This window comes from Oryctolagus cuniculus, chromosome 18 (genome assembly GCF_051225735.1).
Source record: "Oryctolagus cuniculus isolate XC-2025 breed Fujian yellow rabbit chromosome 18, ASM5122573v1, whole genome shotgun sequence".
NCBI lineage: Eukaryota > Metazoa > Chordata > Mammalia > Lagomorpha > Leporidae > Oryctolagus > Oryctolagus cuniculus.
This window is the reverse complement of record NC_142884.1, coordinates 59,923,737-59,950,041: the sequence shown is the minus strand read 5'-3', so window position 1 is coordinate 59,950,041 and position 26,305 is coordinate 59,923,737. Positions and strand designations below refer to the sequence as shown.

Here is a 26,305-nt window from a genome sequence, read left to right as displayed (position 1 = left end):
ACTCCATCCAGAATTTCACTTCCATGTTTCCATCATGGCTTCTCCTTCCTGGTCCCAGCTGAGACACAGCTGCATCTTGGGAAAGTGGTATAAAAGACTGACAAGCAAAGGGATAAAGTTACAATGCAGGGCTGGCAAAGTTCCAGCTCCCGAATTCATTGTTCTTCCTGCCTGGTTCCAAGTATCAGGACCAGCAGGTTTTCACTGTCAAGGAGAGGACAGAACTGTGTCTCAGAAGAAGCTGGGGACACAGCACACATTGGGTTCAGCCTTAGTTAGTGCCATGGTCACTGCCTCTCAAAACCTGGACCCTGAGTGAGCAGGGAGGGGATGGGCAGAGTCGGGAAAGGATGGAGGAGGGGCCTGGACCCAGTGGGCACCCAGCCTGGAAACCAAGGAGGAGCTTCCAGGATCCGGGACAGTGACACCTGCCAGCCTTGGCTCAGGTGACCCCTGGGGCAGGGGCTGTGGCACAGAGCAGTGAGCCACCATCTGCAGTGCCTTCATCCCATGTAGGCACACAGCTGAGCCCCTGCGGCTTCACTTCCGATCCAGCTTCCTGCTAATGGGCCTAGGAAAGCAGCAGAAGGCCCACGTGCTTGGGCCCCTGCACTCACCTGGGAGACCCAGAAGAAGCTGCTGGCTCCTGGCGTTGGGCTGACCCAGCCCTGGACGTTTGAGACTGACCCTGTAGATGGAAGATCTCTCTCTGTGTCTCTCTTGACTCTTTAACTCTGCCTTTCAGATAAATAAAAAATAAATATATCACTTTTTTAATGGTTTATTCCCTTAGAAGGCCCCCTGGTGTCCTGCTTTCTGTATGCCTACACTATCTCGGACTAGGACGGCAAGGACAGTGAAGTTGGTGACTCCAGGATTGAGGTGAGGGGCCTGGACCCCCGAGCAGCCCGGTGAGAGGGGAGGCAGTCATGCCTGGGTCCCTACTGACCTCTCTTCTCTCACTCCACTCCCACCAGAGGCGCTCAAGCCCCGCCCCCGCGGTGTGCCCCACCTGCTTCCTGCCCAGGTCAGGGGCGAGGCCCTGATCCAAGCCTGGAACACTGGGTGCAGCCTGCGGGACACAGAGGTGTGCACACGGCCTCCTTGGAGCATGGGGCTGCACCGAAGGGGAGCTCGGCTCGGCGCCATTGTCTGCGGTCTCCTGCTGCTCCTGGACCCAGGTCACGGTGAGGATTCCCTGGAAGCAACAGGGACCAAGGTCAGATCTGCCCAATCCTGCAGTTAGAGCCAGAGGCCACAGGAGGGCAGCACCTGGGAGGTTGGAGCTGGCAGAGGTGACAGTGGGGGACCTGGGCGCCCACCATGGTCTCCTGAGGCTCCAGGCACGGAGGAATGAGCCCAGCACGAAGGCTCTGAGCAGCGCTGGTCGGGTCAGCAGCCGGGACAGGAAGGGGCGTGGGGAATGGGGCCCTTTCCCTCCCTTGCTTGAGGCTGTGGTGACTGTGCCCTCCCCAGGACACTGATGAACCTGCCCTGGGCTGTGTGTCTGCCAGGGTCTCCTCTGACCCAGTGCAGGCAGGGGTCCTCCTGGGCTGGATTCCAGGGCAAAGGTGACCACACCTCCGTGCCTGGCATTCTGGGAGCCCAGGCCAAGAGGGCACCACTCCTGGGTGTGTCGTGGAGCCTTTATCTCCTCATTCCAAAGGCCCAATACTGCAGCTGGCATTGCAGAGCAAGTCAGCACTGTGCACTGGCGGCCCCTAGGAACACTGGCTCCAGCTCTGCCTGCTCCTCTCACAGTGCAGCTGCCTGTAACGTGCCTGGGAAAGCAGTGGAAGATGGCTCTGTCCCAGGCCCCTGATGCTCCCATGTGGGACACCCTGCTGGAGTTCAAGGCTCCTGGCTGAGGCCTTGGTGGTGCCTTTTGGAAAATGAACCAGCAGATGAGCTCCTTTGCTCGCTCCCTCGCTCTCTCTCTCTCTCTAACATGATCTTTCCAAAAAATAGCTCTTTAAAGAGAATAAAAATCGTGAAAAGCCAGGTCTCTAACCCCACCCTCTCCCTATCTAATCCCCAGCACAGTCCCCACTCCTCCTCCTCCATGCTCACCCACGGGCTCCCCGCCTGCCCTGCAATGCACAGACTCTCCCGGCGACCAGGACCTTCCAGGCAGATCGTCTCCCCCACATCACTGTGGTTCCTAATAAAGTAATATCTGGGGCTGGGTCCCCACTCAGAGAGGGGGCAGTTGTTCCCCAAGGACCCTGGGAGTCGCTGTGCGTGTCCGGGGCAGGAAACACGGCAGCGTCTGCACGAAAGCCACCCCTGTCCTCCGTGGACTCTGCTGAGCTCAGCTCACTGTCAGCCTCACAGCCGGAACTGCTGCTGCAGGCAGCGCTGTCCTCCATGGTTGGGGCGAACGACAAGGACAAGGTCGGGACCAGCTCAGGACAGAGGCGCTGTTTACTCACTGCTCCGGGACCAGGCTCTCCTCTCCCTGACCCAGGGGCCCAGAGCACCCTTGTGGCCCGGTATCGCCTACTGTGACATGGGAGGTTCCTCCCGAGGAGGAGTCAGCTTCCATGGGCTGGGGATGATTGATTTCTGCTGGTTTGAAGGCAGAGACACAGGGAAAGAGGGAGAGCCAGAGTGAGAAAGAGCTCTCCCCTCCACGGTCTCCCTCAGACGCCCGCTGTGTTAGGAGGGGAGCATCCCAGCGGCCTTGCTACTGCTGCTCCAAGTGTCTGCCCAACAGTTGGCACTTCCCTTGGGCTTCTACCGAGGGTGGGACCTGCAGGGCGGGTGGAGCTCCAGGTTAAGTGTTGCAGGACTGCCCGTCAGGTTCCCAGAGCAGGTGTCCTGTTTCCCTACCCCAGCGATGCACAGAGGTCCCCTCCCCACCCCCGCGCCCGCGCTCTGCACCCCTGTGCGGTTGCCCTGTGTTGCAGAGTCTCCCTCACGCTTCAGCTCCCCCTCGCTGTGCTCTTCCTCCTGATTCCTATGTTGAGAAACCGGTGTACCCCTGGCTCTCTCTGGAGGGGGAGGACCGTCCCTGTGGTGCCTTCTGGCCGTTCCTCTGTCCCCTCACCCTGTGCACACAGGAATTGTACCTAGAGGCTCCATCAGCTTCAGCTGTTAGGGTTCCGCTTCTGTTATTTCTTGTTTTGGGAAGGCCAGCATGTGGTGCTGTCCTCACCATAGAACATCTCGACCTTTTCATATCTGATTCGTGGCACAACACAGATCCTTGAGGGACAGCATGAGAGCAGCAGTGAACCTGCATCAGGGAGCTGGATCTGGGGTGAAGCAGCCAGGATGGAACTGTGTAGGGGATGCTGGCCATGCAGGCTGTGGGTGCACCCGAGCGCCACTACATCGCCCCCTAGAGGATGCTTCCTTTCTTCCCTTCTTGACACCTGGAGCATGAGCCTCCTAGCAGGGGAGCCTGGTCAGTCTGGTGCTCACAGCTCTACCTCCTGTGACCGAGGGCAGTCAGCAGAAAGGACGCTCTCCTCGCCCCCAGGGCTGTCACCTGCGCTGACTCCTAGTGCTCAGGGAGGGTGCTAGGTCCCAGGAGCCTCGGGAGCTGTGGGATGTCCTGGGCTGGGCAGGGACAGCACTGCTGGCTGGGAGATGGGGAGAGTTTCTCATGCAGGACGTTGGTCAGGTCAGTGTTTGTAGGTCCGAGGCCTTGGCAAGGCTGAGGTGCTGATGCCAAGGAGAGGCCACAGCAGCAGTGTGGGAGGGCAGCTCATGGGGAGCCCCCACCTGACACCTCTCTGCCCACAGGCCAGGACTCTGCCAGCCCCATCCGGAACACGCACACGGGGCAGGTGCGCGGGAGCCTGGTCCACATGGAAGGCAGCGATGCGGGCGTCCACACCTTCCTGGGAATTCCCTTTGCTAAGCCACCTGTGGGGCCGCTGCGCTTTGCACCTCCTGAACCTGCTGAAGCTTGGAGTGGAGTGAGGGATGGGACCTCCCACCCAGCCATGTAAGCGCTCCCAGGGCACAGGGGAGCTCCGGCCCTGGGGGGAGGTCAGGGGAAAGATCCTCTGAGTTCTGGACTAGGCCCAGCAGTCTGGGACAGAGCTCCCATAACCAGCTTTCCCTGTGGGTGATGGCTCCCTTTTGCGTTATTCAGTGAGTCTGCTTAGGCTTCTGGATTCAGTGACCATGAAATGCTTTGGGGCCAGAACGTGGCACTCAGAGCACATTAAATCCAGGTACAAAGAGAAAAGCAGAGACGCTCTCCCCGTGTCCAGGAGAGGCCACAGGCTCTCTGCCTGCAGGGGGCGCTGTGTCTGCGTGAGGTTCACCTGGCTCCACATGCTTGTAGGAGGCCCTGACTCCATCAGCAGATCCTGCAACTCCCTGAGATGGGCACCAGAGAGGGTCGTCCTGGTCACTGAGCCAACGACAGGACAAGACATTGGCCAGGGACCCGTGTATGCCCTTAGGACTGGAGACTGTGGGAACGGGGAGGTTCTGAAGGTGAGGGTCGTCTACTGCCCTTCCTGGGGAAACGCCACCCGTCCATCCAGGCTCGTGTGCGGGAGGCTGGCCTGCTCCGGCGTGGCTGGGTCTGGGCATCCAGCACTGAGTGTCCCTCCTGCAGTCAGGACTTCCCACAGAGTCCCCTGTCAGTCAAGAGTGGTCCCCAGATTCTCAGACACCTGAGGTTCCCTGATGTTGGACCATCCCAGCTCACCCAGAGTGCAGGACCTGGATCCTGGTGGGAAGTGTCTTATGGAAGCCCATGAGTGAGCAGGGCTGTAGGAGGAGGCCCGGGGAGGGTCGGGCACACTAGACCCAGGCTCTAGACTAATGGCTGCCTTGGGTGGCTCCAGGTGTCTGCAGAATTTGGCTATGATGGGTCAAGGTGTTCTGCAGCTGAACCTCACCCCGCCGTCCATCCCCATTACTGAGGACTGCCTGTACCTCAGCATCTACTCGCCTGCACATGCCCGTGAGGGCTCTGACCTTGCTGTGAGTGTGGGTCAGGGTGGGCCGGGGTGGGAGGGCATTGCCTTCTGCTAGAAGATGAGAAAGGAGAAGCTGAGCACGGGCCCTCCTGTGAGCACACCCTGTCCAGAAGCCTCTCACTATGGGAGCCAAGAACTGCTGCTCCCCCACGGTGGGCAGCTGAGCCTTTGGCATGGGATCCCAGGGGCTGAGATGTCAGAGGTCAGACTGATGTTCTTGAATGGACCCGGGACACCTCAGCACCCTCATGCCCAGGAGGCACACTCAGTGACCCCTGGCTACCCTCAGAGGTCACCAGAGCTCCCAGCCACGGATGATGTGGGGGCCTAAAGAAGGGAAGGCACTAGGATGAGTATCCGTGTGGATTGATGAGATAGACAGCCGGTATTTGTTCACCTCAAAATGGGTTCTGAAATTGACGGACCCAGGCTTTGAACATGGAATTGTATTCCAATGATAGGAGGACTGGCCTACCCGGTGTTTCCTGGATCCCTGGCTCATGGCCCAGATTCTGCAGTCTGGGTGGAGTTCATAGTGCTGGGCACCTACACAGATCGCAAGACTGGTTAGATCAGCTTGGGGATGAGCAGGCTTTAGGTTGGAGGAAACCAGCAGATAATTCCTTGACTTTGCCAGGTGATGGTGTGGATCCACGGTGGTGCACTGGCTGTAGGCATGGCTTCCATGTATGACAGTTCTGCCCTGGCGGCATTTGAGGACGTGGTGGTGGTCACCATCCAGTACCGCCTGGGAGTCCTGGGCTTCTTCAGGTGAGACCGGGGCTGGGGTGGGCACTGCAGGATGAGTGGCACCAGGACAGCCCTGTGACCCCTGTGCCTGCCACTTCTCAGCACTGGAGTCCAGTACGCCACTGGAATCTCGGGCTACCTGGACCAAGTGGCCGCGCTGCGCTGGGTCCAGCAGAATATCGCCCACTTTGGAGGCAACCCTGGCCGGGTCACCATTTTCGGCGTGTCTGCAGCTGGCACAAGTGTGTCATCCCATGTGCTGTCACCCATGTCCCAAGGTCTCTTCCATGGAGCCATCATGGAGAGTGGGGTGGCCCTGCTGCCCACCCTCATCCCCAGGTCATCTGAGGTGGTCTCCACTGTGAGTGTCCTCACTGCCCAGGCCTGCTGCTCCTGCCTATACTTCATCTCTGATCAAGGGGCACAAGGAGGGAGGACCATCGGGTTCTCAGGCCCTGCTGCCTACCACTGCATTACTGAGAGGCTCTAGGGTTAGAAGCCACACACCTGTGTCCCAGCAGAGGCGGAGGTGGTTCTCAGCTCCACCAGCTGCCTGCCCTGAGCCCCAGGTTTTCAGCAACCAGCTCAGCAGGTGCTGCCCATTGCGGCTGGGCGGTGCCAAGTCATGGGGCAGGAGCAACAATCAGCTTCCACTGCAGCCGTGCACACACCACACCCTGTGTGATTTGGGTTGCAGCTGCCTCCAGTGGTGCCTTGGAAAACCCCCACGACTCCAGCATGGCTGTGCCAGCCCCTGTGTGGTCCCGTTACAGGTGGTGGCCAACCTGTCTGGCTGTGGCCAGGTGGACTCTGAGACCCTGGTGCGCTGCTTGCAGGCCAAGAGTGAAGAGGAGATGCTGGCCATCACCCAGGTCGGGCCCCGTGCACGTGGGTGAGGGGGTGATGGGCTTGTGTGCACCTCATAGTCCCTGGGGCTGCTACCTCCCATCCACGCCTCCTGACATCCCAGCTGTGGATTGAACAGGGGACCCAGTATTGTATGCCAGACTTGGGAACCCCCGGGTGGGAGTCAGCACCCAGGGCTGACCCAGGCATGGGAGATGTACACAGAGGTCTTTGAGAATACCTGGGACACAAAAATTCTCCCTCACCCTGTGTGACCCCCAGGTCTTCAAGGTCATCAAAGGCATGGTGGAGGGGTCTTCCTGCCCAGACACCCCGAGGAGCTGCTGGCCTCGGATGACTTTCATCCCGTCCCCAGCATCATTGGTGTCAACAATGATGAGTATGGCTGGGTCATCCCCAAGGTGAGTGCCCACATTGCCCATGTGGTGGGCAGGTTTCTGGGCTTCAAACCTCCAGCCCCAGCCATGTCCAACATGGGACTCTCTCATCTCCATTCAGCTCCGACTTGCCACTGACCCTCAAGAGAGAAGAGACAGAGGGGCCATGAAGGAACTAACATATCAAGCAACAAAACGGCTGGTGAGGCCCCCAGGCTCCTGCCACAACAGAGCGCACCTCAGGCACCTGCCCACACAGGGACTCCAGGAACCAAGGCTCTGCCGTGTGTTTGGGTAGGGTCTCCCGGAGCCTGGTTCTTCCCCCAGTTTCTGACTATACAGGACCTCCGTCCCCCAGCCTGAACCTGCTGCCTCCCTCCCAGGAGCTGCTCCCCTCACTCCCTCCCCTTCCCCTGGGCCAGATGCTGCCTCCCGCTTTGGGGGACCAGTTGATGGACGAGTACATGGGGAGCAATGAGGACCCCAAGTCCCTCATGGCCCAGCTCCAGGAGATGATGGCAGACGCCATGTTCGTGATGCCTGCACTCCGAGTAGCACATTTCCAGCGTGAGTTCATCTGGGACTGAGGCCTCACTCGCTAGGGGGCAGCTCAGAGCTGGGTGCTTTCCTGAGGGTGACGCCTGTCCTGTCCAGGTCCTGATCCATGTCTTAAGTGGGCCCCAGAGTGCCGGGGACTTGGTGTTGCTCCTCTCAGTAACCCTCCATGACAGTTCCAGAGATGGAAATCTCGGCTATGGAAGGGGGGAGGAGACGGGGCTGTGAGCTCCACTGATTGTTTCAAGACCTCACAGCCACAAACCTCAAGGCTGGATCTAACCCAGGGCTTGCACATTGCACCTGTTCCCCTGCTACTTCTCCCCAACTGCCCAGGACCCAGCCTGGTGCAGCAATTACATTTCGAAACTATGGTTATTGTAGGAGAACTCTGGGGAAGGGGCCAAATCTCGCCCTGTCCATCCCCAGGTACCCACGCCCCTGTCTACTTCTACGAGTTCCAGCATCGACCCAGCTTCACAAAGGACCTCAGGCCGCACCACGTGAATACCGACCACGGCCGTGAGCTGCTCTTTATCTTCACATCACATTTCTTTGGCAGCTAAGGTGAATCCTCCTCCTTTACCAGGATGGGATGAGGTCCAGGCTCTCTCTGAGGGGCTCTGCACCCACCATTGGGATGAAAGCAGGAGGCTCAGATGGGATCCAGGGTCCTACGTCTTACAGCTCAGAGGGCAGAGCCAGGTTTGGGTCTGAGAGCCCGCAGGGTGCAGCCTCTGCTCCCTCCTCCTCTGCCTGCCCAAAGATGAATGTCCAGCCTGGGTGTACAGCAGGTTCAAAGTCACGTCTGTTTCCTTGCAAATGTCCCAGGGACAGAGGGAAGCTACCATCTAGGTAAAGAAATATCCAGAGTTGATGACTTAGGGGATGACTGGGACATGAAAATGACAAAGGCTGGTCTCACTAGTGAAGGAAAGACATAGAGGTTGGGGGGTAGCCGAGGATCAGCTCCACCTGGGCTGGGAGCGTGGTGCATGAAGGGCAGAAGCACTGGGGTGGCCCACACTGACCCTGCCCCTCCCCTCTTCAGTGCCCCTCACTGAGGAGGAGGAGCTGCTGAGCAGGAGGGTGATGAAGTACTGGGCCAACTTTGCTCGCAACGGGTGAGACGACCCCCCCCAAATCCCCGGGGACCTGGGACCTTCTGCCCTCCCTCCTGTGTGGGGACCTCACCAAAATCCAGGGTCCTAAGACACGTGACAGTGCCCTCCCCAGCTGCAGGACCCACGGCACTCACAGGGTCCCTAGGGACCAGGCACACTCTTCCCATCTCCCAGTGACCTTGGGGTGGGCCACAAGCTGCTCACGTCTGCTTCCTGATGTCTTGTCTGCAGGAACCCCAATGGCGAGGGCCTGGCGCACTGGCCCTTGTTCGACCTGGACCAGCGATACCTGCAGCTGAACGTGTAGCCTGCAGTGGGCCAGGCCCTGAATGCCTGCAGGCTCCAGTTCTGGACCCACACCCTGCCCCAGAGGGTCCAGGAGCTAAGGGGCGCTGAGCAGAAGCACACAGAGCTGTAGCTGCCTGTGTGGGGGTGGGGTCAGGGGCTCCAGTGCAGGTGGGGCCCCGATGCACTCACACACATCCACAGAGAGATGCATCAGGCACTCTAACGTGGCCACTCAATCCTCCCTGCCTTGTCAACTCAGCTGACCGTTGTGGAGAATTCACGGCTTGAGGTTCATTGACAAGCCTGCCCTGGGTCCCTCGTGTGAGACACATTCCATGCACCCTCCTTGGAGCTGTGTTGGGCAACACCAGTGCCCGCCCAGCTTACTCAACACCCACTAGGCCTTGGGTTCCTCCTGCTTCATGCCCCTCCACCTTCTCCCCACCCTCCCTCTCCTCTCCTCCCAGCCCCAGGCCCTCCCCACAAGGAAGGAGCTGGGTTGGGGATTGTTGCCCACCCCTGGGTGCCTTAAGCCCTCCACCTCCTCCTCCTCCCAGCATGCCTGTGATCTCACATCTCTTAGAGGCCACAGAGGACCAGGACACCAGGAGTCACCGTGGCTTCGTCCCTGCAGGCTGCCATGAGTGGTGCCTCAATCCCATCCATGCAGCACAAATAAAGGGTTCCAGTCCTTTCACGGCTGAGTCACATTCACCTGAGTGAACCTGCCACGTTTTCTTAGGCCCTCAGCTCTCTAAGAAACCTGGTTACCTGCACAGCTGGGATACCATGAATCATTAATGCAGTAACCTGGAGTATAGGGCTGTTGCTTTGCACAGGGGGTTAAGCCTCTAACCATGTCTCTGACATCTCATATGAGGACAGTTCAGGTCCCAGCTGCTCCACTCCTGATCCAGATCTCTGCTAAGGCACCTGGGAAAGCAGCAGAGGAGGGCCCAAGGGCTTGGGTCCCTGCCACCCATGTGGGGTACACAGATAATGTTTCTCCCTCTGGACCTGGCCTGGGCTAGCCCTGGCCATGGTGGCTGAGAGAGCCCTGGGCTGAGCAGAGGTCAAGGCCAGTTCTCAGGAGCCACAAAGTCAGCCTTCATGAGCCAGGGTCCACTTCCCCTGGGGGCTCCCGTGCCCAGGCTGCTCCTCCTTCCTGCAGGGAGCCTGATGTTTCCTACACTCAGGCTGACTCCCGGACCCCCACTGCTGTCACAGGACCACACGTACCCTGCTGGGTGCCTGGTGGGGAAGGTGTGGGCCCTGGGTCTTACATTTTACTCAAGCTTCTTGTCCCCATGGACATGAGGATTCACAGCAGCAGCAGCCACAGGCAGTGCACAAAAGCAGCTTTGATTTCAAGGAGAGAGAGTGTGACCACACCTGCACGCCTACTGAGGGCCGCCACCCACGGAGAGACCCTCAGCAGGAATGGGCCAGGGTTGCCCAGGAGGAAGAGAGGAAGAGGCAGCCCAAGGAGGATTCCCAAGCACAGCCAGGGGCAGAGAGGGCCCTCCCCTTTCTCATCCCAGGGGGCGGTGCCCTAAATGCATAACCCAGTGGGGTGGGATCTCACCTGTGGGAATACGGAAGGGATTGCTATGGCCCCTCCATCCAGAATTTCACTTCCATGTTTCCATCATGGCTTCTCCTTCCTGGTCCCAGCTAGAACACAGTGCATCCTGGGAAAGTGGTGTCACAGTGTGTTAAGCCACAATCTGCAGTGCCATCCCATGTAGACACAGAGCAGAGTCCTGGCGGCTTCACTTCCGATCCTGCTCCCTGTGAATGTGCCTAGGAAAGCAGCAGAGAAGGCCCACGTGCTTGAGTCTCTGCACTCACCTGGGAGACCCAGAAGAAGCTCCTGCCTCCTGGCTTTGGCCTGGTCCAGCCCCAGCAGTTTAGGGAGTGAACCAGATGATGCAAGATCTCTCCCTTGGGGCCACAGCTGTGACATAGTGGGTAAGGTCGCTGCCTGCAGTGCCAGCATCCCTATAGGCACCGGTTCAAGACCCGGCTGCCCCACTTCTGATCCAGTTCTCTGTTGTGCCCTGGGAAAGCTCTGGAGGATGGCCCAGGTGCTTTGGGCCCCAGTACTCACATGGGAGACCTGAGGAAGCTCCTGGCTCCTGGCTTCAGATCGGCGCAGCCAGGCCGTTGCAGCCATCTGGGGGAGTGAAGCAGCAGATAGAAGACGTCTCTCTCTCTCTCTCTACTTTTCCCTCTCTCTCTGTGTATCTGTGACTTCAAGTAAAATAAGCAAATCTTAAAACAAACAAAGCATCACTCCCTTATCTCTCCTTGTCTCTCTGTAACTTGCCTTTCAAATAAATAACAAAATATTTTTTAATAGATTCTCAGAGAAGGCCTCCTGGGTGTCCAGTCACAGCCCAGTGCTGCTTGCTGTCCATCCCTACACTATCCTGGAGTCAGCCGGCGAGGACAGTAAACTTGGTGATTCCAGGACTGAGGAGAGGGATTGGACACCCAGAGGAGCCAGGAGCCAGGGGGGAGGCAGGAGCCAGGGAAGGAGCTAGGAGCCAGGAGAGGCAGCCCACCAGGCCCTGTCCTCTCAGTCCTGCTCTCCTGCAAGGCCCCCAAGCCCCACCCCAGGGAGGCGGCCTGCCTGTTCCCTACCTCTCCTGGGCTGGGCCCGAGTCAACCCCTGAATCAACTCCCCCCCAACTCCCCTTCCCCCGGCCAGCCTCTGGGCTCAGAGCCGCCCATGTGGACCTGCCTCAGACCATGGTGATGCACCGATAGGGCACACAGCTCTGCGCCATGGCCTGCGGGCTCCTGCTACTCCTCCTCATCCAGGCACAGGGTGAGGCTCCCCCAGGCGGCAACAGGGACCCAGGTCAGCTCTGCCCAATCCCGCAATTAGAGCCTGTGGCCGCGGGAGGGCAGCACTTGGGCTGCTGTAGCTGGTAGAAGTGACAGTACTGGCCACTGAGGCTGGGGAGGGTCAGGGCTGCCCAAGGCCCCAGACACAGAGGACTGAGCCCAACATAAGGGGTCTGAGCAGCGCGCCTCTTGGTCGGCAGCCCATGAGGCAGGCATTGGCTTGGGAACAAGGGAGGTTCCCTGGGCTCGAGGCTGCCGGAGCAAGTGACCCCGACAGTGAGGAACCTGCCCCGGGACCATTTGTCTCCAGGGCTGATGACAGTAGGCAGAGTGGCTTCCTGCCCCCACCAGGTGGCCCCAGTCTGGTAATAGGACCTGCAAAAACAAAGCCCCTGATGCCAATCCAGAAGCCCATCCCTAACCCAGGGTCTCCTCTGACCCCGTGCACCTGGCAAATGTTTGCAGGTTAAGGCTCCAGGACAAAGGTGACCCCACCCTAGAACCTGGCATGTGTTTTATTGTGAGCTCAGGCCATGTGGGTATTACCCATGGCGTGTGTTCTTGATTCTTTGTCTCCTCATTCTAAAGGCCCAGGTCTCTAACCCCACCCTCTCCCTATCTAATCCCCAGCACAGGCCCCACTCCTCCTCCTCCATGCTCACCCACGGGCTCCCCGCCTGCCCTGCAATGCACAGACTCTCCCGGCGACCAGGACCTTCCAGGCAGATCGTCTCCCCCACATCACTGTGGTTCCTAATAAAGTAATATCTGGGGCTGGTTCCCCACGCAGAGAGGGAGCAGTTGTTCCCCAAGGTCCCTGGGAGTCGCTGTGCTTGTCCGGGGCAGGAAACACGGCAGCATCTGCACGGAAGCCACCCCTGTCCTCCGTGGACTCTGCTGAGCTCAGCTCACTGTCAGCCTCACAGCCGGAACTGCTGCTGCAGGCAGCGCTGTCCTCCATGGTTGGGGCGAACGACAAGGACAAGGTCGGGACCAGCTCAGGACAGAGGTGCTGTTTACTCACCGCTCCGGGGCCAGGCTCTCCTCTCCCTGACCCAGGGGCCCAGAGCACCCTTGTGGCCGGCATCACCTACTGTGACATGGGAGGTTCCTCCCGAGGAGGAGTCAGCTTCCATGGGCTGGGGATGATTGATTTCTGCTGGTTTGAAGGCAGAGAGACAGGGAAAGAGGGAGAGACAGAGTGAGAAAGAGCTCTCCCCTCCACGGTCACCCTCAGACGCCCACTGTGTTAGGAGGGGAGCATCCCAGCGGCCTTGCTACTGCTGCTCCAAGTGTCTGCCCAACAGTTGGCACTTCCCTTGGGCTTCTACCGAGGGTGGGACCTGCAGGGCGGGTGGAGCTCCAGGTTAAGTGTTGCAGGACTGCCCGTCGGGTTCCCAGAGCAGGTGTCCTGTTTCCCTACCCCAGCGATGCACAGAGGTCCCCTCCCCACCCCCGCGCCCGCGCTCTGCACCCCTGTGCGGTTGCCCTGTGTGCTGAGTCTCCCTCACGCTTCAGCTCCCCCTCGCTGTGCTCTTCCTCCTGATTCCTGTGTTGAGAAACCGGTGTACCCCTGGCTCTCTCTGGAGGGGGAGGCCCCGTCCCTGTGGTGCCTTCTGGCCGTTCCTCTGTCCCCTCACCCTGTGTACACAGGAATTGTAGCCTAGAGGATCCGTCGGGTTCAGCTGTTAGGGTTCCGCTTCTGTTTTTTCTTGTTTAGGGATGACCAGCATGTGGTGCTGAGTCCTCACCATAGAACATCTCGTCCTTTTCATATCTGATTCGTGGCACAACATAGGTCATGAGGGGCCACATTGGGAGCAGCAGTGGAGCCACCGCTGGGGACGCCCCAACCCTGAGCCCTGTGCCCGGGTCCCGCCTTGGCACCTCCTGATTCCAGCTTCCTGTAACATGCAAGCTGAGAGGCAGGCTGAGTGAACCAGCGGATGCAAGACCTTTCTCTCTCGCGGGCACTACCTCTCTCTGTAACTCTTTCAAATAAATAAAATTAACTATTAAAAAAAGTGAGTGTAAGCATGGTGCTTGTCTCTCTGCGGCTGGCTTATTTCACTTAACGCAGTGCCCTCCATGCAAACACATTGCACAAGAGAGAGGATTTCACTCTCCTTTATGGGTGAGTCACACCGCATTGTGTATGTACCACAGCTTTACATCTTCATCTGCCCATCAACACGCAGTGCTTCCACAGCTCGGCTAGTGCCCACAGTACCGCAGCGAACCCCGGAGCGCAGGTGTCTCCTTGACATGCTGCTTTCACTTCCTTCGGATATTTGCCCAGGATCAGGAATTCACCTGGTAGGTGTGTGTCTAGCTTTTTGAAGACCTCCCTAGATTCCAGCTAACCCTGTAGAGGAGTTCCCCCTCCTCCTCGTCGTCACCAGCATTTATCATTTTTGTCCTTTTGATGGTAGCTATTCTAAGCAGGGTGAGCTGGTGTCTCGTTGTGGTTTTGACTTGTATTTCCTTCATAACCAGTGATGTTGGATGCTTTCAGAGTTTTTAGATTTTGTGTAGCATCTTTAGGAAACTTACGCATTCAGACCATTTTCCTTTCTAAAAGGCAAATGTTTGAGTTCCTTATATATTCTGGACATCAATCCCTTGTCAGATGAATCATTTGAAACTGTTTCCTCCCCTTCTGCTGGTGTTTCTTCGCTCTGTTGATGGATTCCTGTGACCGCAGGGGCAGGGGCAGCACTTAGAAGCCATGGCTGATTCTCAGCGGGTACCAAAGGCCACTCGAGGCTGGTCCCGACACTATTTCTCCCAGGACTGAGGCTGGATCCTGTGCCACGCTGGCTTCCCTGTAGCCTGAAGGGACACAGGCTTTGGAAGCTGCCACTCAAGTGCGTGCCTCTCCAGGGGCTCGGGAGTGCCTCGCTGGGTTCAGATCCACAGGTTCCTATGAAATGTGCAGAACACACCTCTCTGGGGGGACCTGAGGACATGGAAAGTCACAGAGTGATCAGGGGGATAGACCTTAAGAAGTGCCACCGACGAGGGAGCCTTGGTGTAGCTGTTAAGGCGCCACGTGGGACACCCACAATGATATATTGGAGCACCTGGGTTGGAGTCCCAGATCTGCCTTTTTTTTTTAAGCTTTATATTTTTATTTGAAAGGCAGAGTTGGGGGGGGGGGAGGTCTCATATAGACGGTTTCTCTTCCCAGATGGCTGCCATGGCCAGATCTGGGCCAATCTGAAGCCAGGAGCCTCTTCTGGGTCTCCCATGTGGGTACAGGGGCCCAAGGACTTGAGCCATCTTCTTCTGCTTTCCCAGGTGCACTTGCAGGGCGCTGGATCGGAAGTAGAGTAGCCGGGACTCGAACCAGCGTCCATATGGGATGCTGTGGCCCCAGGCGGTGCCCCCCCAGGTCTGCTCTTCATTCCAGCTTCATGGGCACGCACACCCTGGGCGGCAGCAGGTGAGAACTCACCTACTTGGATCCCTGCCACCCATGCAAGAGATCGGGAATGAGTTCCTGGCACAGGCCCAACCACCGCAGGCCTTTGGGGAATATCTCTCCCTCCAGACACTAAGTAAGTCAATGATTAAACAAAGGGAAAAAAAGGACCAGGGTCATGTGTACCTTTCAAAAGAGCCATGACTGAGTAGGGAGTTTCCCGTGGAGACAGCTGAATGGGTAAACTGAGTCCTGAAACTGGGGAGGAGCTGGCAGTGCTGGGGGCAGTCACCCTGCAGTGCGCCGCCAGGCCAGTCCCGCGTCCCCACAGGTCATCCCACTTCTCTCTAGGAGGGGTCCTGATCTTGCCCCAGACTCTCCCGGTGTTTGCAGTCACAGCCCATTGCTCCCTGCTCTCCACCTCCTGGGCCACAGCTGCCAGAACAGTAAACTTAGTAACTCCAGGATAGAGGGGAGGGTCCTGGGCGTGCCCCGCCTGCTCCTGGCCCAGGCCAAACTCCACTTTGGGCAGGTTGGGTGAGGTGGTGATCCACCCCTGGAGTGCACGGTGCAGCCTCGGGGCCCCGCAGCAGTGCACACGCGTACCTGCCTCGGACCATGGCGATGAAACGACGGGGCCTGCAGCACTGCGCCATGGCCTGCGGGCTCCTGCTGCTCCTCCTTGTCCCGGGACATGGTGAGGCTCCTGGTTGCACGACAGGGACCAGGGTCGGATCTGCACAATCCCGCAGTTAGAGCCTGCGGCCGCAGAAAAACAAAACCAGGGCTGGTGGAGTGGGTGGAGGTGACAGCGCGGGACCTGTGTGCCCAGGGTGGGCCCCTGAGGCTTGGAGAGGGTCAGGGCTGCCTGAGGCCCCAGACACTGAGGAGTGCGCCTAACAGGAGGGGCTCTAAGAGGGCAGCTTGCATTGAGGGGTCCGGGCGTTCCCTTCCTGTGTGTGTGGCGCCACCGCCCGCAGTCCTGAGAACAGTTAGCGACATCTTCCTGTTGCCAGGGACACTCTGGGGTGCTCTTGGCCAGAGGCACCCGGTCCCCTCTGAAGGTTAATAGCAGGGAACATGGGGGCTCGGGCTGATCTCAGAGGCCACAGGGCCCCTCAGTCCCCGCGGCTGCCCTGGGGCCAGAGGCTTCCTTTTGAAGGCAAAGACCAGGGTCTCTGTGCCTGCCCGGGCCCTCCCTGACCTTCCCAGAGCTCACCCAGGTGAGATGGGGCCTGGGTGTCCGACCCTGGATGCTCTAGGTTGACAGGTCTTCTCCCCCACCCTGTCCCAATCTACTCTGCCCAGGGGCTCCACACTCACCCTCCCCTGTGCCCAGCCCAGCTGGAATTCCACCATTCCCCGCCCTTTGCCCAGACTCTCAAGGATGTCTGAGCCTGGCAGGAAGCTCAGCCTGGCCTTGTAGATGCCTCTTTTATTCTTTTATTGATTTTTAAAGATTTACTTATTTGAAAATTGACAGAGAGAGAGGGAGACCAGAGAGCGAGTGCGCTTCCATCTGCCGGTTCACTCCCTAGATGGCTGCTACACTTGGGGATGGGCCCTGTGGACACCAGGAATCAGGCCCGAGGACCTGGGCCAGCTTCCACTGCCTTCTCAGGCTCGTGAGCAGGGAACTGGATCAGAAGCAGAACAGCTGGGATCCAACAGGCACTCTGATGCGGGATGCTGGTGTGACCGGCGGCAGGTTAAGCTGCGGGGCCGGAACTCCAGCCCCAGTGGCTCAAACAGTATTTCCCGTTGCTCTCATGCTCGGAAAGAATCCAGTTGTCTCTTGGTGTTGTCACAGAGTCTCCCAAAGATAAAAAATAAAGGCCCAGTTTCTCCCTGGAGGAGCCCCATGTCCACTCCCCCGCTAAGAACACAAAAATAAATCCCTTGGCCGTATTCTAATGAGTAAGTTGCTTTTTATTCCTGCAAAAGTCTTATTCCTTAAAGAAAGAATCGAGGGGGCAGCGTGGAAGCCCAGAGGGTTAAGCTGCCACCTGCGAAGCTGGCATCCCACGTGAGCGCAGGTTTGAGTCCTGACTGTTCCACTTCTGATCCTGCTCCCTGCTGACGCCCCTGGGAAAGCTGAGGGACATGGTCCAAGTGCTTGGGAGACCTGGATGGAGTTGCAGGCTCCTGGCTTTGGTCTGGCCCAGCCCCAGCCATTGTGGCCCTTTGGGGAGTAAACCTGTGGGTGCAAGATCTCTGTCTCTCTCTTCCTTCCTTGCTCTCTCTGTAAGTAGCTCTGCCTTTCACACAAACAAATAAATAAATCTTAGGGGAAACAAAGTAGATGACCACTCAGGACGGAACAGTCACCAGGTTGACACTGAAAGGACACAGGGTGTGTGCGTGTCTGAAATCCAGGTACAAATCTGCCCATAGAGAGCCACAGCTCAGGGAGATGAATGCTAAGGACACTACCTAGAGCTCAGACTCCCCCCCCCCCCAACATTTCCCAGCTTATGCTCTGTGTGTGTGTATAAAAGCCCCTTCCGTGAGCCAGAGGAAGGGGAGTTTGAAGCAAAGACTCTTAACTCCCTGGCCCAGCCACACCAATAATAAAGTCTGATTTGGCCACAGGTGGGTGTGTCTGAGATCAGCCACAGGGTGCATCAGATGAGGGGTGCGTTCTGCTGGTCCTCCAGCAGGCTGCAGGCCATTCCTAAACTGGGAGTCTATTCCTGAACTGGGAGTCTATTCCTGAACTGGGAGTCTATTCCTGAACTGGGAGTCTGTTCCTAAATTCCAGAGCGCCTATTCCAAAACTGGGACGCTCGAGTTCTTTGCGGAAAGCCGCATCGTGTGTGCGTGTATGTGCCACAGTTCTCTGGCACACGTTAAATCACCCCCAGATGAGTTCTACCACACAACGCAAGTGCTGGGTGAGTAACTGTTCTATCAGTGTCAGGAAGAGTGAGAGAAAAGTCTGTAATACTGAGCACAGACACACAATATATTTTCCTGAATATTTTCGGTCTGAAAAGTTCGTTGCTTCTATGGTTCCTGAGCCCACATAGAGGAAGAATGTAATTAAAAACCATGAGTGGGAAAAGGTGACTGGTATCGTGGGCTTCTGTCCACCCAGCCTGGGGCCTCCTGCTCAGGGGCCAGCAAGGTTCCCAGCGCCTTGCACAATGTCCACTGTGCACTTCCATGGCTTTTTATTCCATTCACAGAGATCAATCTGTCAGTACTTCCACTTGGTGCGATCCCGGCCTCAGCATCAGAAACACACGGCTCTGCTTCCTATCACTATGGATACGCTATTTCTGGCCGCTCATTTGAGTGGAATCATAAGGCACTTGCAGGAAATCTGTGCAGCAAGTGTTTGTAGATCAGAGTCCCTGGGGAGGCCAGGGGCTGATGCCACAGAGACGGCCACAGCAGCAGTGTGGAAGGGCAGCTCATGGGGAGCCCCCACCTGATGCGCCTCTCTGCCCACAGGCCAGGGCTCTGCCAGCCCCATCCGGAACACGCACACGGGGCAGGTGCGCGGGAGCCTGGTCCACGTGGAAGGCACCGATGCGGGCGTCCACACCTTCCTGGGAATTCCCTTTGCCAAGCCACCTCTGGGGCCGCTGCGCTTTGCACCTCCTGAACCTGCTGAAGCTTGGAGTGGAGTGAGGGACGGGACCTCCCACCCAGCCATGTAAGCGCTCCCAGGGCACAGGGGAGCTCTGGACCGGGGGTGGGGGGAGGAGATCCTTTGAGCAGTGGGCCAGGCCCAGCTGTCCTTTAACTCACACCTGAAAGCCACGATCCTCCTGTGTGCAGGATTGCCATGTGCAGGTTTCCAGCAAGCCTGCGAAGGCTCAGGAGGCTCCTGGCTGCTGCCAGGCTCCTGCCCAGGACTTGACACTCAGAGGGCGTGAGCTCCAGGTGCTGCAGAGTGTGCAGAGACCCACCTCCCCTCGTTCACTTTCGCCACAGGTTCTGTGCAGCCAGGGGCGCTGGCTCTGGGTGAGGGCCAGCTTGGCTCCATGACATCTGTAGGAGTCCCTGCTCTCCCTGACTTCCAGCAGCAAACCCTGCAGGTCCCTGAGAAGGGAACATTGGTGGCTGCCATGGTCACTGAGCCAAGGGACACTGACCAAGGGACATTTGTCTGTCCTTACGACTGAGAGGGTGGGATTGGTGAGGTTCCCAGAGAGTCTAGAATTAAGGCCACAGAAGCCCACCTGGCCTTCCTGGAGAAACGCCATCCGTCCACCCAGGCAGCATGTATGGCAGGCTGGCCTGCTCCGGGCATGGCTAGGTCTGTCATCCAGCAATGATGTCACCTCCACTGAGTGTCACTGCAGTCACGACCTCCCACAAGTCTCCTGAGAGTCAGGAAGTGGTGCCCAATCCCTCACACACCTGAGGCTCCCTGGATGTCGGCGCCATCCCGACTTGCCCAGAGTCTAAGAGGTGTATCACGGTGGGAAGGGCGTAGAGTAGGACCATGAGTGAGCAGCGTTGCAGGAGGCAGGGGATGGGGAGGGTCTGGTGTGGGCCACGGCAGAGCCCTGGACTAACATCCTGCCTTGTGTGGCTCCAGGTGTCCACAGAACTTGACTATGGTCAGTCAACTTGTTCTGCAGCTGAACGTCACCCCGCCTTCCATCCCCATGTCCGAGGACTGCCTGTACCTCAGCATCTACTCGCCTGCACATGCCCGTGAGGGCTCTGACCTGCCTGTGAGTGTGGGGCAGGGTCGGCCGGGGTGGGAGGGCATTGCCTTCTGCTAGAAGATGAGAAAGGAGAAGCTGAGCACGGGCCATCCTATGAGCGCACCCTGTCCAGAAACCTCTCACTCTCAGAGCCAGGAAGTGGGGCTCCCCAACGGTGGGCAGCTGAGGCCTGGGCAGGTGGTCCCAGGGGCCTGGCTGCTGTCAGAGGTCAGAATGAGTGGGTCCTGGATGGCCCCAGGACACTGCCATCATCCTCTTACCCAGGAGACTCACTCTGCTGTGTGGTGAGGGCAGACCTTGGAGGTCACACAGGACGTCAGCCATGGATGCTTGGGCAGCCCCTGGGGAGGGAGGGCACTTTGAATAACATCCATGTGGAAGGACCAAGACTCAGCCCTTAGCTTTCCACCTCACTGCAGGTTCTGGAATTGATGCAGCCAAGCTCTGAAACAAGGGCTAGAATTCCAAGGATGGGAGGCCTGGCCTTCCTGCTGGCACTGGGACCCTAGCTCATGGCACAGATCCTGCTGTCTGGGTGGAGTTCAGTGTGCTGGGCAGCTGCACAGACCCCAGGCCCGGGTTAGACCAAGAGGGGTCCAGAAGGCTTTAGGCTGGGGGGAGCCACAAGGTCCATCCTTGACTCCCCAGGTGATGGTGTGGATCCACGGTGGCGGAATGACTCTGGGCATGGCTTCCATGTATGACGGTTCTGCACTGGCAGCATTTGAGGATGTGGTGGTGGTCACCATCCAGTACCGTCTGGGAGTCCTGGGCTTCTTCAGGTGAGACCTGGGCTGGGGTGGGCACTGCGGGAAGAGTGGCACCAGGACAGCCCTCTGACCCCTGTCCCGGCCCCTTCTCAGCACTGGAGACCAGCACGCCGCCGGCAACTGGGGCTACCTGGACCAAGTGGCCGCGCTGCGCTGGGTCCAGCAGAATATTGCCCACTTTGGAGGCAACCCTGGCCGGGTCACCATTTTTGGCGAGTCTTCTGGTGGCACGAGTGTGTCTACGCATGTGCTGTCACCCATGTCCCAAGGTCTCTTCCACGGAGCCATCATGGAGAGTGGGGTGGCCGTGCTGCCCGGCCTCATCACCAGCTCGTCTGAGGTGGTCTCCACAGTGAGTGTCCTCACTGCCCAGGCCTGCTGCTCCTGCCTCTATTACAGTCTCAGGGAAATGAGCACAGCGTGGACCATTGGGTACACAGGCACAGCTGCCTATTATTAGCGAATTGGTGAGGGGTTCCAGGACCAGAATGTGCCATCTGAGCCCCAGTGGTAACAGAGGTGATTCTTGGCTCTGCCACTCTGCCCGCCTGAGCCCCAGGTTGTCAGCAACCAGCTCAGCAGGTGCTGCCCACTGCGGCTGGGCGGTGCCAACTCATAGGGAAGGAGCAACAATCAGCTTCCACTGCAGCCGTGCACACACCACACCCTGTGTGATTTGGGGTACACCTGCCTTCAATGGGGCCGTGGGCAACCCCAGTCTCCAGCATGGCTGTGCCAGCCCCTGTGTGGTCCCGTTACAGGTGGTGGCCAACCTGTCTGGCTGTGGCCAGGTGGACTCTGAGACCCTGGTGCGCTGCTTGCGGGCCAAGAGTGAAGAGGAGATGCTGGCCATCACCCAGGTTGGGCCCCGTGCACGTGGATGAGGGGGTGATGGGCTTGTGTGCACCTCATAGTCCCTGGGGCTGCTACCTCCCATTCATGCCTCCTGACATGGTGGGAGGACCCCATGGTGGGAGGGAGCAACCTGGGCTCAACCTGGGCTGAGCCAGGCATGGGGATTTACACAGAGGGAAACATAAAATACCTGGAATAAAAACTTTCTCCGTGACCTGTGTGACCCCCAGGTCTTCAAGGTCATCCCAGGGGTGGTGGACGGAGTCTTCCTGCCCAGACACCCCGAGGAGCTGCTGGCCTCGGCTGACTTTCAACCCGTCCCCAGCATCATTGGTGTCAACAACGATGAGTATGGCTGGGCCATCCCTAGGGTGAGTGCCCACATTGCCCATGAGGTGGGCAGGTTTCTGGGCTTCAAACCTCCAGGCCCAGCAACGCCCAACTTGTGACTATCGCCTCACCACTCAGGTCCTACTTGGTACTGACCCTCAAGAGGAGAGAGACAGAGAGGCAGTAGGGGAGCTATTGCATCAAGCAACAAAACCGCTGGTGAGGCCCCCAGACTGCTGCCCCAACAGAGTGCACCTCAGACACCTGCCCGCGCAGGGACTCCGGGAACCAAGGTTCTGCTGTGTGTTTGGGGAGGGGTCTCCCGGAGCCTGGTTCTTCCCCCAGTTTATGACTATACAGGACCTCCGTCCCCCAGCCTGAACCTGCTGCATCCCTCCCAGGAGCCTGCTCCCCTCACTCCTTCCCCTTCCCCTGGGCCAGATGCTGCCTCCCGCTTTGGGGGACCTGTTGATGGACGAGTACATGGGGAGCAGTGAGGACCCCAAGACCCTCATGGCCCAGTTCCAGGAGATGATGGCAGACGCCATGTTCGTGATGCCTGCACTCAGAGTAGCACATTTCCAGCGTGAGTTCATCTGGGACTGAGGCCTCACTCGCTAGGGGGCAGCTCAGAGCTGGGTGCTTTCCTGAGGGTGACGCCTGTCCTGTCCTGGTCCTGATCCACGTCTAAGAGGGTTCCCAGGCTACCGGGGACTTGGTGTTGCTCATCCCTGGAACCCTCCATGTCTTAACCCGGAGATGGACATCTCTGCACCACTCACACTGTTCCCAGACCTCATAGCCATGAAGTCTAAGGCCTGATTTAACCAAGGCTATGCCCACTGCACCTGCTCCCCCCGGGATTCTGCTATACTGCCAGGAATCAGCCTAGTGTGGCAGAGATGTATCGTCCCCAAGGTCACCCATCTCCCTGTCTGTCCCCAGGTTCCCATGGACCTGTCTACTTCTACGAGTTCCAGCATCGACCCAGCTTCACAAAGGACCTCAGGCCGCCCCACGTGAGGTCTGACCACTGCGATGAGCTGCTCTTTGTCTTCAGATCGCTTTACTTTGGCAGCAAAGGTGAATCTTCCTCCATTACCAGGATGGGATGAGGTCCAGGCTCTATCTGAGGGGCTCTGCACGCCCACTGGGATGAAAGCAGGACGATCAGATGGGATCCATGGTCCAAAGTCTTACAGCTCAGAGGGCAGAGCCAGGTTTGGGTCTGAGAGCCCGCAGGGTGCAACCTCTGCTCTCTCCTCCTCTGCCTGCCCAGGAATGAGTGTCCAGCCTGGGTGTATATGGGTACATAGTCAAGTCTGTTTCCTTACAAATGTCCAGGGACAGAGGGAAGCAACCATCTGGTCCAGGAAGAAGCGAGTGTCAATGACTTAGGGGCTAATTGGGATCGCGGAGCGTGACAAAGCAGGTCCCACTGGTGAAGGAAAGACATAGAGGTTGGCGAGTAGCCGAGGGTCAGCTCCACCTGGGCTGGGAGCATGGTGCATGATGGGCAGCAGGACTGGGGTGGCCGAGCTGACCCTGCCCCTCCCCTCTACAGTGCCCCTCACTGAGGAGGAGGAGCTGCTGAGCAGGAGGGTGATGAAGTACTGGGCCAACTTTGCTCGCAACGGGTGAGATGATCCCCCCTGAAATCCCCAGGGACCTGGGACCCTCTACCCTCCCTCCTCTGTGGGGACCTCACCAGCATCCAGGGTCCTAAGTCACGTGCCAGCGCCCTCCCCAGCTCTGGACCCACTGGCACCCATAGGGGCCTGGACGAGGCACACTTTTCCCATCTCCCAGTGACCTTGGGGTGGGCCATGAGCTGCTCACGTTTGCTTCCTGATGTCTTGTCTGCAGGAACCCCAATGGCGAGGGCCTGCCACACTGGCCCGTGTTCGACCAGGACGAGCGATACCTGCAGCTGAACGTGCAGCCTGCAGTGGGCCAGGCCCTGAAGGCCCGCAGGCTCCAGTTCTGGACCCACACCCTGCCCCAGAGGGTCCAGGAGCTAAGGGGCACTGAGCAGAAGCACACAGAGCTGTAGCTGCCTGTGTGGGGGTGGAGGACAGGGGCTCCAGTGCAGGTGGGGCCCCGATGCACTCACACACATCCCCGGAGGAGCCATGCATTCAGCACTCTCATACGGCCACTCATTCCTCTTGGCCTCCATCCACTCAGTAGACCGTTGTGGAGAACTCACGGTTTGAGGTTCATGCCAAGCCTGTCCTGGGGCCCCTCGTGTGAGACACACCCAGTGCACCCTCCATGGAGCTGTGTTGGGCAACACCAGTGCCAGCCCTGCTTCCTCAACACCCATTGGTCCCTGGGCCCCTCCTGCTTCTTGCCTCCTCCACCTTCTCCACACCCTCCCTCTCCTCTCCTCCCACCCCCAGGCCCTCCCCACGTGGAGAGAGATGTGTTGGGCATCATTGCCCACCCCTGGGTGCCTTAAGACCCCTCCTCCTCCTCCCAGCATGCCTGTGATCTCACATCTCCTAGAGGCCAAGAGGACCCGACTCCCGGAGTCACTGTGGCTTCATCCCTGCAGGCTGCCCTGAGTGGCACCCTCAATCCCATCCATGCAGCACAAATAAAGGGTTTTAGTCCTTTCACGGCTGAGTCGCATTCATCTGAGTGAACCTGCCACATTTTCTTAGACCCTCAGCTCTCTAAGACACCTGGTTACCTCCACAGCTGGGATACCATGAATCATTAGTGCAGTAACCTGGAGTATAGGGCTGTTGCTTTGCACAAGGGGTTAAGCCTCTAACCATGTAGCTGGCATCTCATATGAGGGCAGTTCAGGTCCCAGCCGCTCCACTCCTGATCCAGATCTCTGCTAAGGCACCTGGGAAAGCAGCAGAGGAGGGCCTAAGGGCTTGGGCAACTGTCACCCATGTAGGGTACACAGATAATGTTTCTCCCTCTGGACTTCAGCCTGGATTGGCCCTGGCCATAGTGGCTGAGAGAGCCCTGGGCTGAGCAGAGGTCAAGGCCAGTTCTCAGGAGCCACAAAGTCAGCCTTCATGAGCCAGGGTCCACTTCCCCTGGGGGCTCCCGTGCCCAGGCTGCTCCTCCTTCCTGCAGGGAGCCTGATGTTTCCTACACTCAGGCTGACTCCCGGCCGCCCCCCCACTGCTGTCACAGGACCACACGTACCCTGCTGGGTGCCCGGTGGGGAAGGTGTGGGCCCTGGGTCTTACATTTTACTCAAGGTTCTTGTCCCCATGGAGATGAGGATTCACAGCAGCAGCAGCCACAGGCAGTGCACAAAAGCAGCTTTGATTTCAAGGAGAGAGAGCGTGACCACACCTGCACGCCTACTGAGGGCCACCACACACACACGGAGAGACCCTCAGCAGGAATGGGCCAGGGTTGCCAGGAGGAAGAGAGGAAGAGGCAGCCCAAGGAGGATTCCCAAGCACAGCCAGGGGCAGAGAGGGCCCTCCCCTTTCTCATCCCAGGGGGCGGTGCCCTAAATGCATAACCCAGTGGGGTGGGATCTCACCTGTGGGAATACTGAAGGGATTGCTATGGCCCCTCCATCCAGAATTTCACTTCCATGTTTCCATCATGGCTTTTCCTTCCTGGTCCCAGCTGAGACACAGGTGCATCCTGGGAAAGTGGTATAAAAGACTGACAAGCAAAGGGATAAAGTTACAATGCAGGGCTGGCAAAAGTTCCAGCTCCCGAATTCCCGTGGTTCTTCCTGCCTGGTTGCCAGGTATCAAGATCAGCAGGTTTTCACTGTCAAGTTGAGACAGAACTGTGTCTCAGAAGAAACTGGGGACACAGCACACATTGGGTTCACCCTTAGTTAGTGCCATGGTCACTGCCTCTCAAAACCTGGACCCTGAGTGAGCAGGGAGGGGAAGGGCAGAGTCGGGAAAGGATGGAGGAGGGGCCTGGACCCAGTGGGCACCCAGCCTGGAAACCAAGGAGGAGCTTCCAGGATCCAGGGCAGTGACACCTGCCAGCCTTGGCTCAGGTGACCCCTGGGGCAGGGGCTGTGGCACAGAGCAGTGAGCCACCATCTGCAGTGCCTTCATCCCATGTAGGCACAGAGCCGAGCCCCTGCAGCTTCACTTCGATCCAGCTTCCTGCTAATGTGCCTAGGAAAGCAGCAGAAGGCCCACGTGCTTGGGCCCCTGCGCTCACCTGGGAGACCCAGAAGAAGCTGCTGGCTCCTGGCGTTGGGCTGACCCAGCCCTGGACGTTTGAGACTGACCCTGTAGACGGAAGATCTCTCTCTGTGTCTCTCTTGATTCTTTAACTGTGCCTTTCAGATAAATAAAAAACTAAATAAATCTCTTATATCTTTTTTTTTATTTTTTGACAGGCAGAGTGGACAGTGAGAGAGAGAGAGGGAGAAAGGTCTTCCTTTGCTGATGGTTCACCCTCCAATGTCAGCTGCGGCCGGGGCTGGCGCACCACGCTGATCCTATGGCAGGAGCCAGGTACTTATCCTGGTC

The 26,305-nt window shown here is 58.3% G+C and overlaps 1 protein-coding gene and 1 pseudogene across 2 annotated transcripts; both read left to right on the top strand.

The window, feature by feature from the left end:
- The first annotated feature begins 969 nt into the window (after positions 1–969).
- LOC138846549 (cocaine esterase-like) lies at positions 970–9,604 on the top strand (annotated as a pseudogene). Its single transcript, XR_016225251.1, has 12 exons — positions 970–1,187; positions 3,751–3,955; positions 4,812–4,950; positions 5,584–5,717; positions 5,799–6,057; positions 6,470–6,568; positions 6,825–6,964; positions 7,062–7,142; positions 7,363–7,507; positions 7,925–8,062; positions 8,547–8,619; positions 8,851–9,604. The product of XR_016225251.1 is annotated as a cocaine esterase-like (transcript).
- Positions 9,605–15,701: 6,097 nt separating this feature from the next.
- Positions 15,702–24,443, top strand: LOC100352246 (cocaine esterase-like). The gene is made up of 12 exons (XM_008257401.5): positions 15,702–15,881; positions 18,641–18,845; positions 19,737–19,875; positions 20,518–20,651; positions 20,733–20,991; positions 21,401–21,499; positions 21,725–21,865; positions 21,963–22,043; positions 22,266–22,410; positions 22,770–22,907; positions 23,389–23,461; positions 23,691–24,443. Exons 1-12 carry the CDS (start codon positions 15,803–15,805, stop codon positions 23,875–23,877), a joined length of 1,680 nt encoding a protein of 559 aa, XP_008255623.2. The 5' UTR covers positions 15,702–15,802; the 3' UTR covers positions 23,878–24,443.
- Positions 24,444–26,305: the final 1,862 nt, after the last annotated feature.